This window comes from Vicia villosa, linkage group LG7, assembly GCF_029867415.1.
Source record: "Vicia villosa cultivar HV-30 ecotype Madison, WI linkage group LG7, Vvil1.0, whole genome shotgun sequence".
Lineage (NCBI taxonomy): Eukaryota > Viridiplantae > Streptophyta > Magnoliopsida > Fabales > Fabaceae > Vicia > Vicia villosa.
In genome coordinates this window covers 134,466,424-134,480,724 of record NC_081186.1, presented here as the reverse complement: position 1 = coordinate 134,480,724, position 14,301 = coordinate 134,466,424, and the positions used below count along the sequence as shown (strand labels likewise).

The 14,301-nt window shown below is 36.6% G+C and overlaps 1 protein-coding gene across 1 annotated transcript; it reads left to right on the top strand.

Moving 5' to 3' along the window:
* The first annotated feature begins 445 nt into the window (after positions 1–445).
* Positions 446–8,692, top strand: LOC131620229 (uncharacterized). Its single transcript, XM_058891231.1, has 3 exons — positions 446–650; positions 739–783; positions 8,493–8,692. Exons 1-3 carry the CDS (start codon positions 446–448, stop codon positions 8,690–8,692), a joined length of 450 nt encoding a protein of 149 aa, XP_058747214.1.
* The last annotated feature ends 5,609 nt before the right edge of the window (positions 8,693–14,301 follow it).

The window sequence follows — 14,301 nt, the reverse complement described above, 5'->3', positions numbered from 1 at the left end:
AAATTGTTGTTCTGATTTTTGAGTTATTGGTTTGAATTCTGACAATGTTGTTTTAAATTTAGTTCACATTATTCCTACTTTGCAGTTCGGTGCTCTCTGGTTCGGAGTAGCTTGGAGCTTAGCTTCGTCGATGTTTTGTTGTCATGGTTTTTTCTCTTACTGGCAGCTCTATATATTCAAGTGGTTGTAGCATTATTGTTATGTGGTTTTAGGGTGGTTTAGTTCTTTTATTTCATTGCATTTGATTCAGAAGAAGTGTTAGTTCTTTCCGGTTCGTCATTGGGTGTGATGAGGCTTTGGAATTTGGAAGAATAACCTATTTGACTGATATATGCTGGTTTTAATTTGTAGGTAGGACAAATGATGGAGCATGGAGCTACTTATTCTCATGCTGAAGAGATTATAATTACGATGAATCTCGCTAATTTAGAAGCTCATAACTACGATGCCTGCTTCAATGAGTATTCAAAGAAGAATTATTCTATTAGCTTTTGGAGCTGAATTGGTTTTGATAGACCCTGCAAAGGGAATGAAAGGAGCTGTTTTGGAAGCAGAAGAGATATTATGGATTGAAGCAGAAGAGATATTATGGAAGCAGAAGAGATTATTGGATCCTAAACTAAATACATCACACTTATCTTTATCATCAGGTTTAATCCCCTTATGCCCTACTTATTATTGAAATATACTCTAATTGGTACTAACCAATTCATATAATATTTTATTGGAATGTGACAGATGTTACACTAGATCCTATTCTTTCTGTTAGAAAGGATCTTACAGGTATGAATTGATATTATCTTTTTATTGACACATGTTAGAAGGTATGCTCTTGGTTCTGGTACACCTGCAATCCAATATAATCAGTTTTTCGATTCAGTTATATTATGTTATTTTGAACCGAATGTATAAGATGTAACTTGTGTTTGATTAAAGTTTTGCAGGGCTACGATGCGTGGTGACCTACATAATATATTGAAACTGGACCGATGTTAGGACAATATGTATTTACATGACCGTGGGCATTTGATTTTGTTTTTCTTTTTTGGATTGAAGCTGACTGTATGTTTATCTGAATGGGATTGTATGAACATTAGAATGGGTGCTGGTTTTGCGAATTTGATCCGTTTTTGACTTGGATGAATTTGTGTAAAATGTTATCGTGAAATGTATGGACTAATGACTTGAAGGGAAGTTATAATGATGATGTTGTACACTTGGAATTTTGGAATTTTCTGAATGATGAATGTTGTTTTTCAAATATGTATTTGGAGCTGTATAAAATGCTATTGTATTGTGGTTGAAATGTATTGATTGTTTGGAGTATGTATGTATTTGTTGAGTAGGTTTGAAACTGTTAATAGTTAATCAATTGGTTTTTTCTATTAGTATTTGAATGCCAGTTAGTTTTGCAGGGAATTTGAAGTTGCAGTACATGGCTTAGCTTGGAATTAGCCTAGGGATAACAAGCCGAGATATGGGAAGCTTCCTGCACCAGCCTTATTCAACTGGAAATTCGATTTTTGAATTGATTTTCAAGCCTGTTTGGCGGGTCCAAATGAGGAATTTAGGAGATGGGAACATGGCCATGTGGAACAAGCCTGTATTTTTTGTTGTTGTGCAGTAATAGTGTGTTTACGGTGATTTCCGGTAAATAACCGCTAGTCCTCCAAACTATAGAATATACTTTGGTTACTCGCAGGATCAACTAGATTGATCCTAGGACATAGTCAAATAATTGTCTTTCGATATGATTTGATTCATGCTTGTTTGTTCTGACTTCAAGAAAACTTGTGTGTGATGTGATCGAATGAATATTCACTTAATCAAAACAACACTTGTTATACACGTAAGTATGACTTTCGACAAAGAAGTATAAATAAAGCGTATATACTGTAGAAATGTAAAGTGCAAGAATGTAAAGTGCAAGAATGTTAAATGCAGGAATCTAAAATGCTTCGAGATAAAAGTTAGACGAAATAAAAGAAGTGCAGGAATGTAAATAACAGAAAGTAAACGAAAGCAGTAATAATGAAGAGATACTTGAATAAAGAAAGATACAAATGTATTAAACTGGTGTTGGTGTCATACGTACATTTCTCAGCGAACTCGTTCTCTAAACACTTGATACTTGAGTGGTTTGTGAGTGATTTGTACAAAATGAACACACGAAATCCTAACACTAAGATCCTTATTTATACTAATTTCGACCCTAACGGTCCTACACTAATCTGATGCCACGTTGCCTATAAGAATCCCTGGGATGCCATCTGTCTTTGTGCAGTTACACAAACTACTTCGAAATTCAAATCCTCCCGCCTAAATCCTCTTTCGACGCGTGGCAGCGTGATCAGAACCGAGAATGCCATGAAAACACGTTAAGCTTCAGTACTTTACGTATTTCGCAAAAATGTTTAAGTCTCAAAGATGATTCTCTTCGAACTAGCTCCATTTCTAACTATCTTCATTTCAACTTAAACAAACATTCTCGAAACATGGCCATCAGTAGCCATTTTTAAACTCAGCAATGGTCATCAGTAACCATCTTCCTTCGAATTCTAACTCTTCAAAGGATATTCTTTCTAAACGAAATCTTCAACTAACAAATTGCCCCCAATAAATGCCTGTTTCGAAAACAAGAGAAATAGGCGTTTCTTGTCATGATGAGATTTCGTTTTACTCACTTCTTAGAGTTTCAAGACGACTGACTAACGTCATAATCATTTATGACTCCACTTTCAAAAATTCTTGTCATTTTCAAAGATGTCTTCTCAGAACTTACATTCCCAAGTTCTAGCATTACTTCATGATCATTACTCCTATATACTAGGAGTAAGGCTAATAATTATTCGACCGCCGTTGGATTAAATTAACGCCTGCCGCGTGTCTTTTGACTTTTACCTAAAAGATCTGAAAGGGTTTCCGTTAAACCTTTAAATACTTGAACTTCTACCCTCGCATAACTTCCACTCCTAACTTCCTTGCCTTCAACATAGACAAGAAAAATACTCTTTGGCTTTAGTTTAACCTATTTCCTAAATCAAATTTACTCATGGCGTCTTCTTTCAATGCTCTTCAACCCATTCAAAAGCTTCAACATCCTACACTGATAAAGAATCAAGAACACATTCCAGACCCAAACGATGCAGAGGCGCGCGCCATCTATGCTTCTCAGGTAATCATTCCTTTTGAAATTTCTGGAAAAACTCATGCTTTCATGGGTCCTTTACCAGGAGGAAACAACCCCTCTTTGAGTAAATTTTTCCCGTCTTATTATAAAACTAGACCTTTAGTTAGCAAGAATAAGATAGATGAAGAAGGTCATCCAATCTCAGTTGATCTTGATAACACAAAAGAAACCTCAACTGAAACTTCTTTGGTCTTAGAGAAAATTAGGTTAAACTATGTAACCAATTTTGTGAAATTCTTTAGGTCAATCCCTTTAGCAAAAGATCCTGAATTGTATTATGCTTGGCTAGCGAAGGTGGAAAAACAAAAGGCTTCTTTTTGGAAACAATTAGGGATTTACGACCTAATCCAGTTATCCAAAACAGGCCTAGAATATAACCAAACCATGTTAGTAGCGCCAGTTTATTTCTGGGATGCTTCTCACAATACTTTCCATCTTCCATGCGGAATGGTTACCCCTACCCTCTTCGACGTAGCTGCTATAACAGGGCTTCGACCAACTGGGGAAACCTTCGACCCCAATTTCATGGATACTGACACCATCAATTTTAATGAAGCAACAGTCACTTACACTGCTTTCATTCAGCAATACCACAACGAAATGACCACAGAAGTTTCAGACGAAGAACATATTGCATTTTTAGCACTCTGGCTTTCGAGATGCGTCTTTTGTTCTAGGTCCATTCAAGTGGCAAAGAGATACCTTTGCATGGCTAACCAGCTAACTGCTGGAAAAAAGTTAAACCTAAGCCAGTTAATTCTAGGATTTCTCTACGAGAATCTCGGTGAAGCAACAGACCTTGTTAAGAACTACAAAACATGATCTCTTCTTTTTGCTGGTCCTTTCTGGTTGTTGCAACTATGGCTTAATGCCACTTTTGAGGCTCATCTCCCATACAAAAGTGTCGTGGATGAAGAAAGTGCAGCTATAAAGAATCGAACAGTGGAAGGAACCAGACTGGCTTACCTAACCCCAAAAAAGAAACTGGCAAACTTCGTGAAACCTTCTTGGCGTACATAATGATGTTCGCTAAATGTTATCAATTCAGTCCCTTGATGGCTCCATTCGTACAACGGAAGGTGGGTCCCGAATGGTTTACTCGAGAATTTCCAGCAACTTCTTTCGACCAACAAGCTGAATCCATGGCTATCTGGGAAGCTTTCCTCACCCCAAAGTTGTTATATCACCGACTTCGATCTCCAAAGAGTCACTGTTGTCTTCTTTGTTATCAACCGAATCTGGTTTCGAGACAATTTGGGTTGGTTCAACTCAAACCAAAATGCTTATATGACAAAAGGAATCACATGTGTCTACACACTTCGCATCTGGCAGAAGATGAATATGAGTCAAAAATCTCCAAATATGTTGGCATCACCACTTTGTCTCTCGTCTCTTTCGAACCTGCTTTTTACTCTACCATAGATTTTCATCAATGGTGGACATATTATTATTCCACGCAAATCTTCGATGCTGAAAGCCTCACTCGGGAACTAACTGAAGCTTTTGCTGATGTGTAGGAGAATTTCCATAAAGGTACTTCGACTCATATTAAAGAAATCCAAGCATTTCAGAAATTCTTTGAAACTATCTACAGGCCTGATGATCTTAGTCGGACAGTTTGTGAGGCTGCGGTCACTTTACGTGAAAAGTTTTCTGCTAAACTGGATAAGTTGAAATTGCCCACGTCTGTTTGACCTGAACTACGTTATAAAGTGGCTTTCGAACTTCATCCTCCAAAATTTCCTCCACTACCTAGTGCTGATTTTGGTGTGGCTTTAAGCCCTCCTTTTCCAGACTGGTTCGTGTGTGGGAATCTCATAAAAATCCTTCAGGAAGAATCTAAAAAACGCGCTGAACGAGTGGTCCCGACTAAGCATACCTTGGATACTTTCAAAGGACATCTTCATATAGGTCTTGAGCACGTTCGCGTCTTGAGCAATAAAGAAAAGACAGAAAGCTGCTACCCCTTCAGCCAAAAGAAAGGGATCTGGAACTTCGAAGCTCACTTCATCGAGTGACAAGGTATCTTCTGATGAATCACCCTTGAAGGCTGCTAGTACTATCCCCATTGTGGAGAGTCATAACTCAAGCCCAGACAACATTCCAACCAAGGTATTTGGATTTCACAGTCTAATCATTTTTTCAAACTCTAATTCCAATGATTAAGTTCACATCTTACCCTATAAATGTAGGATGATGCTGGCACAGCTACTTCTGATCTCAAAACTTCAAGTCTAAACATTGATCTTGACAATCTTCGAGGTAAATGTCTGCCTTTTCGAATGACAGACGAATTTCTTGCTGTAGCAACCTGCCTAAAAATTTATAACTTAAAGAGTCGCCACCTATTCTACCAAGGAGAATAGGAAACCTATGCAATTAAGAGATCAGGGTAAGATACTATATTCAGGTCGAGGGAAGGTGTTAGGCACCCTCAACCCTTTCCTAAAGGCTAACATCTCAAAGATAAAAGTTTATGGCGAGGCTTATAAAGAAAGGTGACAGAGATTAGTAAGAGTTAAAGGCTAATTATTTGAACATGATTAGAGTTTGGAAGAGGGGGACTCGCCTTGTTGCCAAGTGCCTACGTACCTCCTTAGGGAGGATCAGAGTCTACGTAGTTCGGGGGACGGGTTGTACGCCCTTTGAGTTTGAAATTTGATTTGATATAGATTTGGAGGCCTTTGAATAGCCTGTCGTAGTTTTGAATGAGGATGAAAATCCGTATTTTGAAATTGAGGTTTTGAAAGGATTGAGAAGTGTTTTGAGGTTTGGGCGTACAGCCCTGATTTAATTTTGCACTATTAACCGCAACGATCAATAGATTCGATCGCCATAGTTAACAGATTTGAAATTGTATCGTTACCAATTTTAATCACCTGATCTGATTATTACTAATAACGAATTAGGATATTTTTATAATTTTTAATAATTAATTCGTATCGTTACCCCTCATAATCGATTGATTCGATTAAAAAGAATAACGAATTTGAATATGAAAAAATAGAAAGATTAATCATCGCGACTAATAAGATAGTCAAAACCATTTAATCAAATTGAAATTAATTATATTTTAATTAAATAACATTTTAATTAAAATTATTATTGCCCATAGCGATTAATCGATTTAATCGACAAGAACAACAAATTGAAATTTTAATACAAATATTATATACTTATCTTATTTAAAAAAAATAATTATTATATAATTAAATATATTAAAAAAAGTATTTAAATTGAAACAAATAAATAATTAAAAATATTTAAAGTTTATTAGAGATTATGGTTCAGTGTGGCTGTTATTGGAGTGTATGGTATAGGGACTAGATTCTGGGCGTTGGATCTAAGGTTAATGGGGATTGGATGGCCAGATCTAGAGGGCATATGGTAAGTTACTTAGCTGGCAGCGCATGGGATCAGGGATTGAGGAATTCAGAAAAAAATAAGTGTTGGAGGGGGGTCTCGAACCCACGCCCTCTCACATACCCCATGGCTTAACCATCCCAACTGGGCATTTCACGTGTTTAGAACACGCGTTTAATAAAATAAATAAACGAACGAAACAAGAACCAGACAAATGCGCGCGAGATTTTAAAGGGACCAGTACCATAGAGACACATCATCATCTTCTTCATTGAACTCATAAAAACCTGCAACATTTAGCTACGAAATTGCTACACAATTGCTCGTAGCAAAAACATCAACCAAAATAACGAATTGCACATACGCATTGATAAACTTTTCGCGACCAGCCTATATCCTTCGTCTAATGAATACGAATCCAATCATGCATTTGTTTTACCCTAATTTTGCTCATAACGAGAAACCCCAATTGAAAACCCTAAAACCTCCCTCGGCCTCCAATGGCCAAACGATACTTAAACACCCAAACTCCAGTCTAATGATCCAGAAACGTTTACAATAACTATATGAATGATAATACATAAACAATTTAACATGAGGATACACAAATTATGCCAATCGATCCAATGTTCAGAACAACATACCTTGGTCAATTGGAGGTCGATCTGGGGGTATTGATGCAGCGTGATGACCCCAATAGATTCAGAATGATCCCAAGAACATGTATCAATGCTTAAACCTCTTTGAAACTTCCCTTATCTTTGAAACCGAAATTCACTTTTCTTAGAGATTTTTGTGTACTCGCAAGCTCTCTTTGCCCAGAATTTCTTCCCCTAGTCATATGCCCTCTATTCACTACTTATAGAAGAGTGAATTAGGTTAAGAATTATAGCCCAAGGCCTCTTGAAATCCAATCTTGCAAAGTTTGTAAAATTGACTTAAATCTTGAATGAAAACTTTCTATTTTCGCCAATTCTTGTATCAATCTTTTCCCAATCAATATACCACAAAAATATATTATATTTAACCATTAATGTTGATTGGAATTAGCTTATGTGAATATTTTAACATAATATTTGATTTTTTTTCTTATTTAAATCATTAAAATGACATAAAAATTTATATTAAATCAAATAACATATTAAATTTTGTGGCTTTTGTTTTGGGCATGCTAGTGACTTGTGGACCAAGTTTGTATCATAAAACCATAGGCCCATTTGCAAAGTTTCTCAATTTGAACCTTCCTTTTTCATATTTGGTCCTCCAAAATCAACCAACTTTGATCAAGCATATCTCACTCAATTTTTTAGCTATGAGGGAGTTCTAGGACTTTTTGGAAACCTCAAGATGTCCTCTACAAGCCACTTTGGAACATATTTTTCATTTGGAGCTTTTATCTTGATCATATCCTCTTTGACAAAAAACTGCTTTTGGAGGATGCCTAAAAATGACCTGTAATCTTTTGCATTGTATCTCTCAAATGAATCATTTCTAGCCCTGGCTTGTGAGAGACAAAGTTGTAGGGAATTCAATTTCATTCAAAATAGTCTTTGAGTGGGGAATTTTTGATGTTCCATGTGAAAGTTATGCTCAGTCAAAGTTGGGTTGACTTTCTCCTAAGAAACCCTAATTTGAACCTTTTTGTATTTGTTCATCTCTGAGTTTCTATTAATGGAATCATGATCAATCTTTGATCAAATGATGGTTATACACCTCTATACTTGATGTTTGACCAATGGTCATAGGTTTGAATCATGCTTTGATTGTAGTTGACCTTCAGGTTTGAATCAGTTGACTGTGGATCTTGGATCATTGAGTGAGCAAGGCTTTGGATTTGAATCTTGAACTTTGAATCATTGTGAATGGAATATGGAAGGCAAATTTTGGGGTATGACACTTGCAACTTTCCATTTTTATCAATTCTAACTATTCCACACAGGTGTTCCTCGATACAAATCTCCTGTGCTTTCTCCAGTTCTCGAAGACACTCAACCTCTTGCAACTATCATTCCAACTGTGCCTGCTAAAGAAAGTCATTCAAATGATGAGTCTCCACCTATTCATCAAGATGAAAATATAGAGGAGAACCCTCAATGTTGCAGCCGGACAACCAACTGGCAACGAAGATACTATATCTGAGCAAGATGCTACAGAGGAAACTTCAAAACAGCCTACACCTGGTCTTCATGAACCTTCGACCTTCGGCACTATAGTCACTCATGTGACTACTTCGAAGCAGGCCTCCGCAATACTTACTCCTTCAGAACTGGAGCAACTCAAGAAAACTGATCTCGTAAGCTTCCTCAAGACCATGATGAGTGTTGATAACGCTTCGCCCATTGGACTTGGAACTTCTTCTAATGTCCTGGCGGGTACTGGTGACAAGGATGATATTCCTAATCTCCTTCGTCAAATAAGGGAAAAGTTCTTTGAAACCAACCTCGTCGAAGCTCTAAGCAGGGATTCCACCAAATGTTATAGCTTAAACAATCTTTTGAAGAAAGTAGACTTACTTATGGTCTCAGAGGAAGTCTCAGAAGTGATTGTTTTACTGGGTTCTCTGATTGATCAACTCCAATCTAATCTTCTTCGAAAACGGAATATTGACGAGCAACTCACAACAAAGGTGACTTCTCGTAGTTCTTCTTGGAAAGCTGCAAATGATGCAACAAAAAAGGTTGACGCCCTTAAGCTTGAGCGTTCGAAGAAACAGCAGGAATATGAAGATTGTGAAAGGAATATCAAATCCTGGAAGCAAGAAATTGAACTCCTCGAAGAGAAGATAAAGAATGCCCAATCTCGTCAAGTAGAAATCCAACAAACCAATCAGGAAGAATTGACTGAAGTGGCGCAGTTAGGGATCCGAAACTTCGAGACGGCACAGAAGCTAGTGCCAGAGATCGAAGAATTGAAAAGACAACAGGCATTAATCGAACGTCATATGTCCTTATGGAAAACTCAGTATTCGAAGATGAAAGATAACCTTCCCAAGGATTTTAATTAACCATTTTGGACCTTGTACTATCTTTTGTATTTCGTACTTAGTTCTTTCATTTCTTTACTCTGTAATCAAACTTTCCTCAGGAATACATAAGTAACTTTGTCTTTCTATCTTCCATGTATCTGATTTTGCAGTTGTCATAAGTAACGTTTTAGCAATTCCTAACAATTGCCAAATTTATTTTATTATCATAATGATTTTAATAATGCACCCACGTGACATGATTACCCTTCGCAGCCTCTTAAGCCTAAACTTGACGTTTCCACTTCCCTTAGCCGTAACCATCATTAAATGATGACATCACCTTTTTCAAAACGTCTACTTGAGACATGCGTGTATCAGTTTTCAATCATGATTACACTTCAACTTTCAAGGCAGGAAACGGCGGAGGCCATAACTTCTCTTGGGGATACCAAACGCAGTCCAATCAACCCTAAAAAATGAACCGTTCTTTTTGGCCAACGTATTCTATATAAAGCGTTAGCATTCTACTCCTTTCTTCACACTTTCCCCAAACTCTTATCAAACTTTGCTCTCTTCTCCTTGCATCCTTTCAAACACAGAATTTTGACAAAAAACATCTCTTGCATTCTCTCTCTCAAATGTCGCAACCCTTGACCTACAATACCATCAGAGCCTGTATCAAAAAGGAGTTCAAACTTTCTGAGGATGAGTTTGAAGAGAGTCACATCAGCATCAACGCACTCTTTTCTAATCAACAACTCCAGTTCTATCACGAAATCCTGGAGGGGTCTGTTTATCCCAACATGTTAGCAGATTTCTGGATGTTTGCGTCCCTGCGCATAGATCCAAAAGGGAGAACCACCATCGTGTCTGAGGCTCGAAGGGCTCACATTACCATCACTCCCTCAACCATCTCTGACCTGCTGAGATGTAATAATTCTGGAGAATCGTTTGATGACAACACCATCAACATGACCACCTACCGTATGTTGAGGACCCTCATGGAAAATGATCCCTTTAGTGCTAAAGTCATTAAGATTTGGGACCAGCTTTTAGTGGGCAACTTCCGCCCACGAAGCCATAACCTAGACAACATCATGATGGAGGATCTAGAAGGTGCTTTGTTTAAAGCTTTGCTGGAGGTGTTATATGCCTTAGTTTTTATTATCCAAAATCTTTTAAATGCCTCTTTTTGATAGCCTCTAGTATGCTTCTATTTCTGTAGCCCTTTGTTAGTGGAAACATAATTTTTTCCAAATATGCAATGTACTTTTCCAATCTTAATGGAATGTATTTTGATATTGCTTTATCTGTGTTTACTTTATTTACCACATATCTTATTTGAACACAAAGCCATTTTGGTGTTTGTTTTACCATTTTGGCCTACGTAGCATACTTCGAATATCTACGTTTTCGCAATTTTTACTTCGTGCATACTTGGTTTGTATCTTTTCAGATACTTCCCATTTACTCTTAAGATCCTACGATCTTCTGCCAACTCTTCTATCTCGTAAGCGTTATTCGAGGATACTTTTAAAATTCGAAAGGGTCCTTCCCAATGTGGGGACCATTTACCTAGTGCTTGATTCTTTCGATCTATAGGTAAAATAACTTTCCAAACTAAGTCATTGTTAATAAATGTTTTACCTTTCACCTTTTTATTGTATGCTCTGGACACCCTTCCTTTTTGTCTTTTTATCATCTCCAGCGCTCGAAGTCTGTCTTCGTTTAAATCTACCAATTCGTTCATCATCAATTCCCAATATATGTTTGGAGGAATTTCTGCCTATCTTTGAATTCGGACTGATTGCAAGTATATCTCAATTGGAAGCACTGCATCGTGTCCGAACGTCAATTGGAAAGGTGTAGTGTTTGTAGCTTCTTTTGGCGACGTTCGACAGGCCCAGAGTGCTTGTGTCATACCCCAAAATTTGCTCATACTATTTCTCCTATTCAAAAGTCAAATCAAGATACAAAGCTCCAAGATACACTCTCCTAAGCAAAGATCAGAGAATTAGGGTTTTGTTGTTCTAAGGGAAAATCAATGAACCGAAGGCTCCAAGGCATCCCATATGGTCTATGATACCCCACACTACCTCCATGACAAATTTCAGGTCTCAATTCAAAAGATTGATCACTCGATTGCTCAGAAAGTCAACAGTCGACTGATTTGACCTAAAAGTCAACTGTGGTCAAAGTACAATCAAAACTTCTGATTTTTTTGTCAATATCCTTATCTTGAAGTATCATTCATCATTTGATCAAGTATTGATCATGATTCATCAAGAAAAGTTCAGAAATCAACAAAACCTAAGGTTTCTAAATTAGGGTTTTCAAGAAGAAAGTCAACTGAACTTTGACCAGCCATAACTCTTATATGGAACATCATAAATTTTCCATCCAAAGCTCAATTTGAAGGAAATTGAATTATCTACAATTTTGTCTCTCACATGCCAAGTCTAAAAGTGCTTCATCTGAGAAATATGGATCAAAATATTATAGGTCCTTTTCAAAAGTCAACCGAAAGTCATTTTTTTCAAAAGAACACACAAGGAGCATGGAAAATTATTTTGACATGAGAACAAAAAAACTGGTTAGAGGATTCTTCAAGGTTTCTAAAAAGTCCTAGAACTCCTCCATATCTTAAAAATTGAGGGAGATATGCCTTGTCGAAGTTGGACAATTTTTGAGGAAAAATGTGAAGTAAAGGGCTCCAAAATGAATCTTTTTGCAAAGGGATCCAATCTTTCTTGGCCCAATCTTCATCTACAAGATATCCAAGGCCCTCATATGATTTCCACGAAATTTTGATTTTTTTATTTGATTTTTATGAATTATTAGTTAATTAAAAAAGATGATTAATTCATATAAATGGTGTAAAATCAAATATTTGATTTGGAAATATATGGGAATCAATTCCAATCACCAAGATACTCCACAATTGACATCAAATTCGTGCAAATTGGAATTAGAATGATTGAATCAAATATTGGTCAAATTAAGAAAGATTGAAAAAAAAAAATCAAATTTTCATCCAATACCAATCTCTTGATTCAATAAAATTGGATTCAGTTTTTGTTGCCCTAAGTCCATATGTTATATATACATACTATTCAGATTGGAAAAAGGGGGAGGTGTAAGGATTGCAGGCCAGAGGACACGTTCCAAAACTAAAACAAATTCAAGAAAAGCTTAAAGTCGGTTTGAGAGTTTAAGGGAGATTAAAAGACTTCTGGAGATCGAAACAGGTTCCTGGAGTGTTGGTGATTATCTCCCAATCGAAATCGAAGCCCAATACCCTGGAAGAGGCATCTACGAACTCACGGTTTGGACAATATTTCTCAAACTTTACTCATCGATATAAGCGATTTAAAATAATTCTCAAGCATATATTCATATTCATATGGTTGTTTGGATTCTGTTTGCATCGTTAGTTACAAGTTTTAGTATAAGAATGGCAATTCGCCATTGTTAGGGTTCACCTTTATGATTTTTAGGAATGCTGAATATAGATAATTACAGACTAAATTGATGGTTCCTTATGGTCCGCAAGGTTGTTCCCAATTGATCTGGGCTTTTAATCATGATTTATGACGTTTGTAGCTCGAGTTAGGGATTTCGCAGGTTTGGCTAGGGACGTTATCGTAGCTAATTCCAGGCTAATCCGTAGCTAAAACTCCAGAAGAAAAAGCTTCAACGAAGAAGATGGACAGGGACGCGCGCTATCTTTACTTTTGAATTTTAAAACGTCGTTTTGTTTAATACTGATATTATTTGGCGCACATGTATGTCAACTAGCGAGCGTGGCACAGATGGTAGCGCTTGAGGCTCAAAGGAATCATCATGTGCAAGGGCAGGGGTTCGAACCCTGCTTCTTGAAAAATAATTATTCTATTTTTCTTCTTTCAAGTTCTATGGATCAGGTACACCTGACACACGCGCACATCCCATGCATCCTCAACCAGCGGCCCTCAGATCTCCCACAATACGGATCAAGCTCCCCAAAGCTAGAGCTCCACCATGCACCTTCAGTGCCTATCCACACTGAATCAAGCTGAGTTTTTTTTTAACTTTCTTTTTACTTTTAATTATATAGTTTTATTGATTTATATATTGTTTTTTTAAAATTCTTTTTAAATATTTCTCTTTTCATAAAAGTTGCTCTAATTTCCTTCTTTTTCATAAAAATAGAAACTAATGAATATTTATTTAAATATTAATAATATCTTTTATTTGATTAAGTGAACTAATTTAATTATTTAATTATCAAGGTTTTTTTATTAATTGATAAAAATATATATTAGGGTTAGGTATTTAATCGAAATTTTATTTTCCACCGACTTAATTAATTAGGTTGAAAACCAATAATTAATTAATTCGATTTTGTTAATTCTATTAACCATGGCTAACTTATGTCCTATTCAGGGGCTACGAAGATCACTCCTACACTGAAAAAATGTTCTTTTGTGCACTTTTTTAGGGTTAGCAACAGGGTTTCTTCCGACTACGCGCCACGTCAAAACAAAAGCTAAGTTCTATCCTTTTCTTATTTAAATTTTCTTTTACCTTTTATTTATTTTTAGGGTTTGATTCCCGCCGTCAATGAATTTCTTCTACACTTACTTCTTCCTATTATATTTTCTATCAAGTCTCAGATGATCAGAGTCAATGCTCAAGGCAAACCTTTGCCCGTCAACCTTCACCAATCGAAGCTAAGTGTCCTTGATCCTTTTTCTTTTATTATTATTTTTATTGATTAGGATTAACCGTACCTGATTTCTGA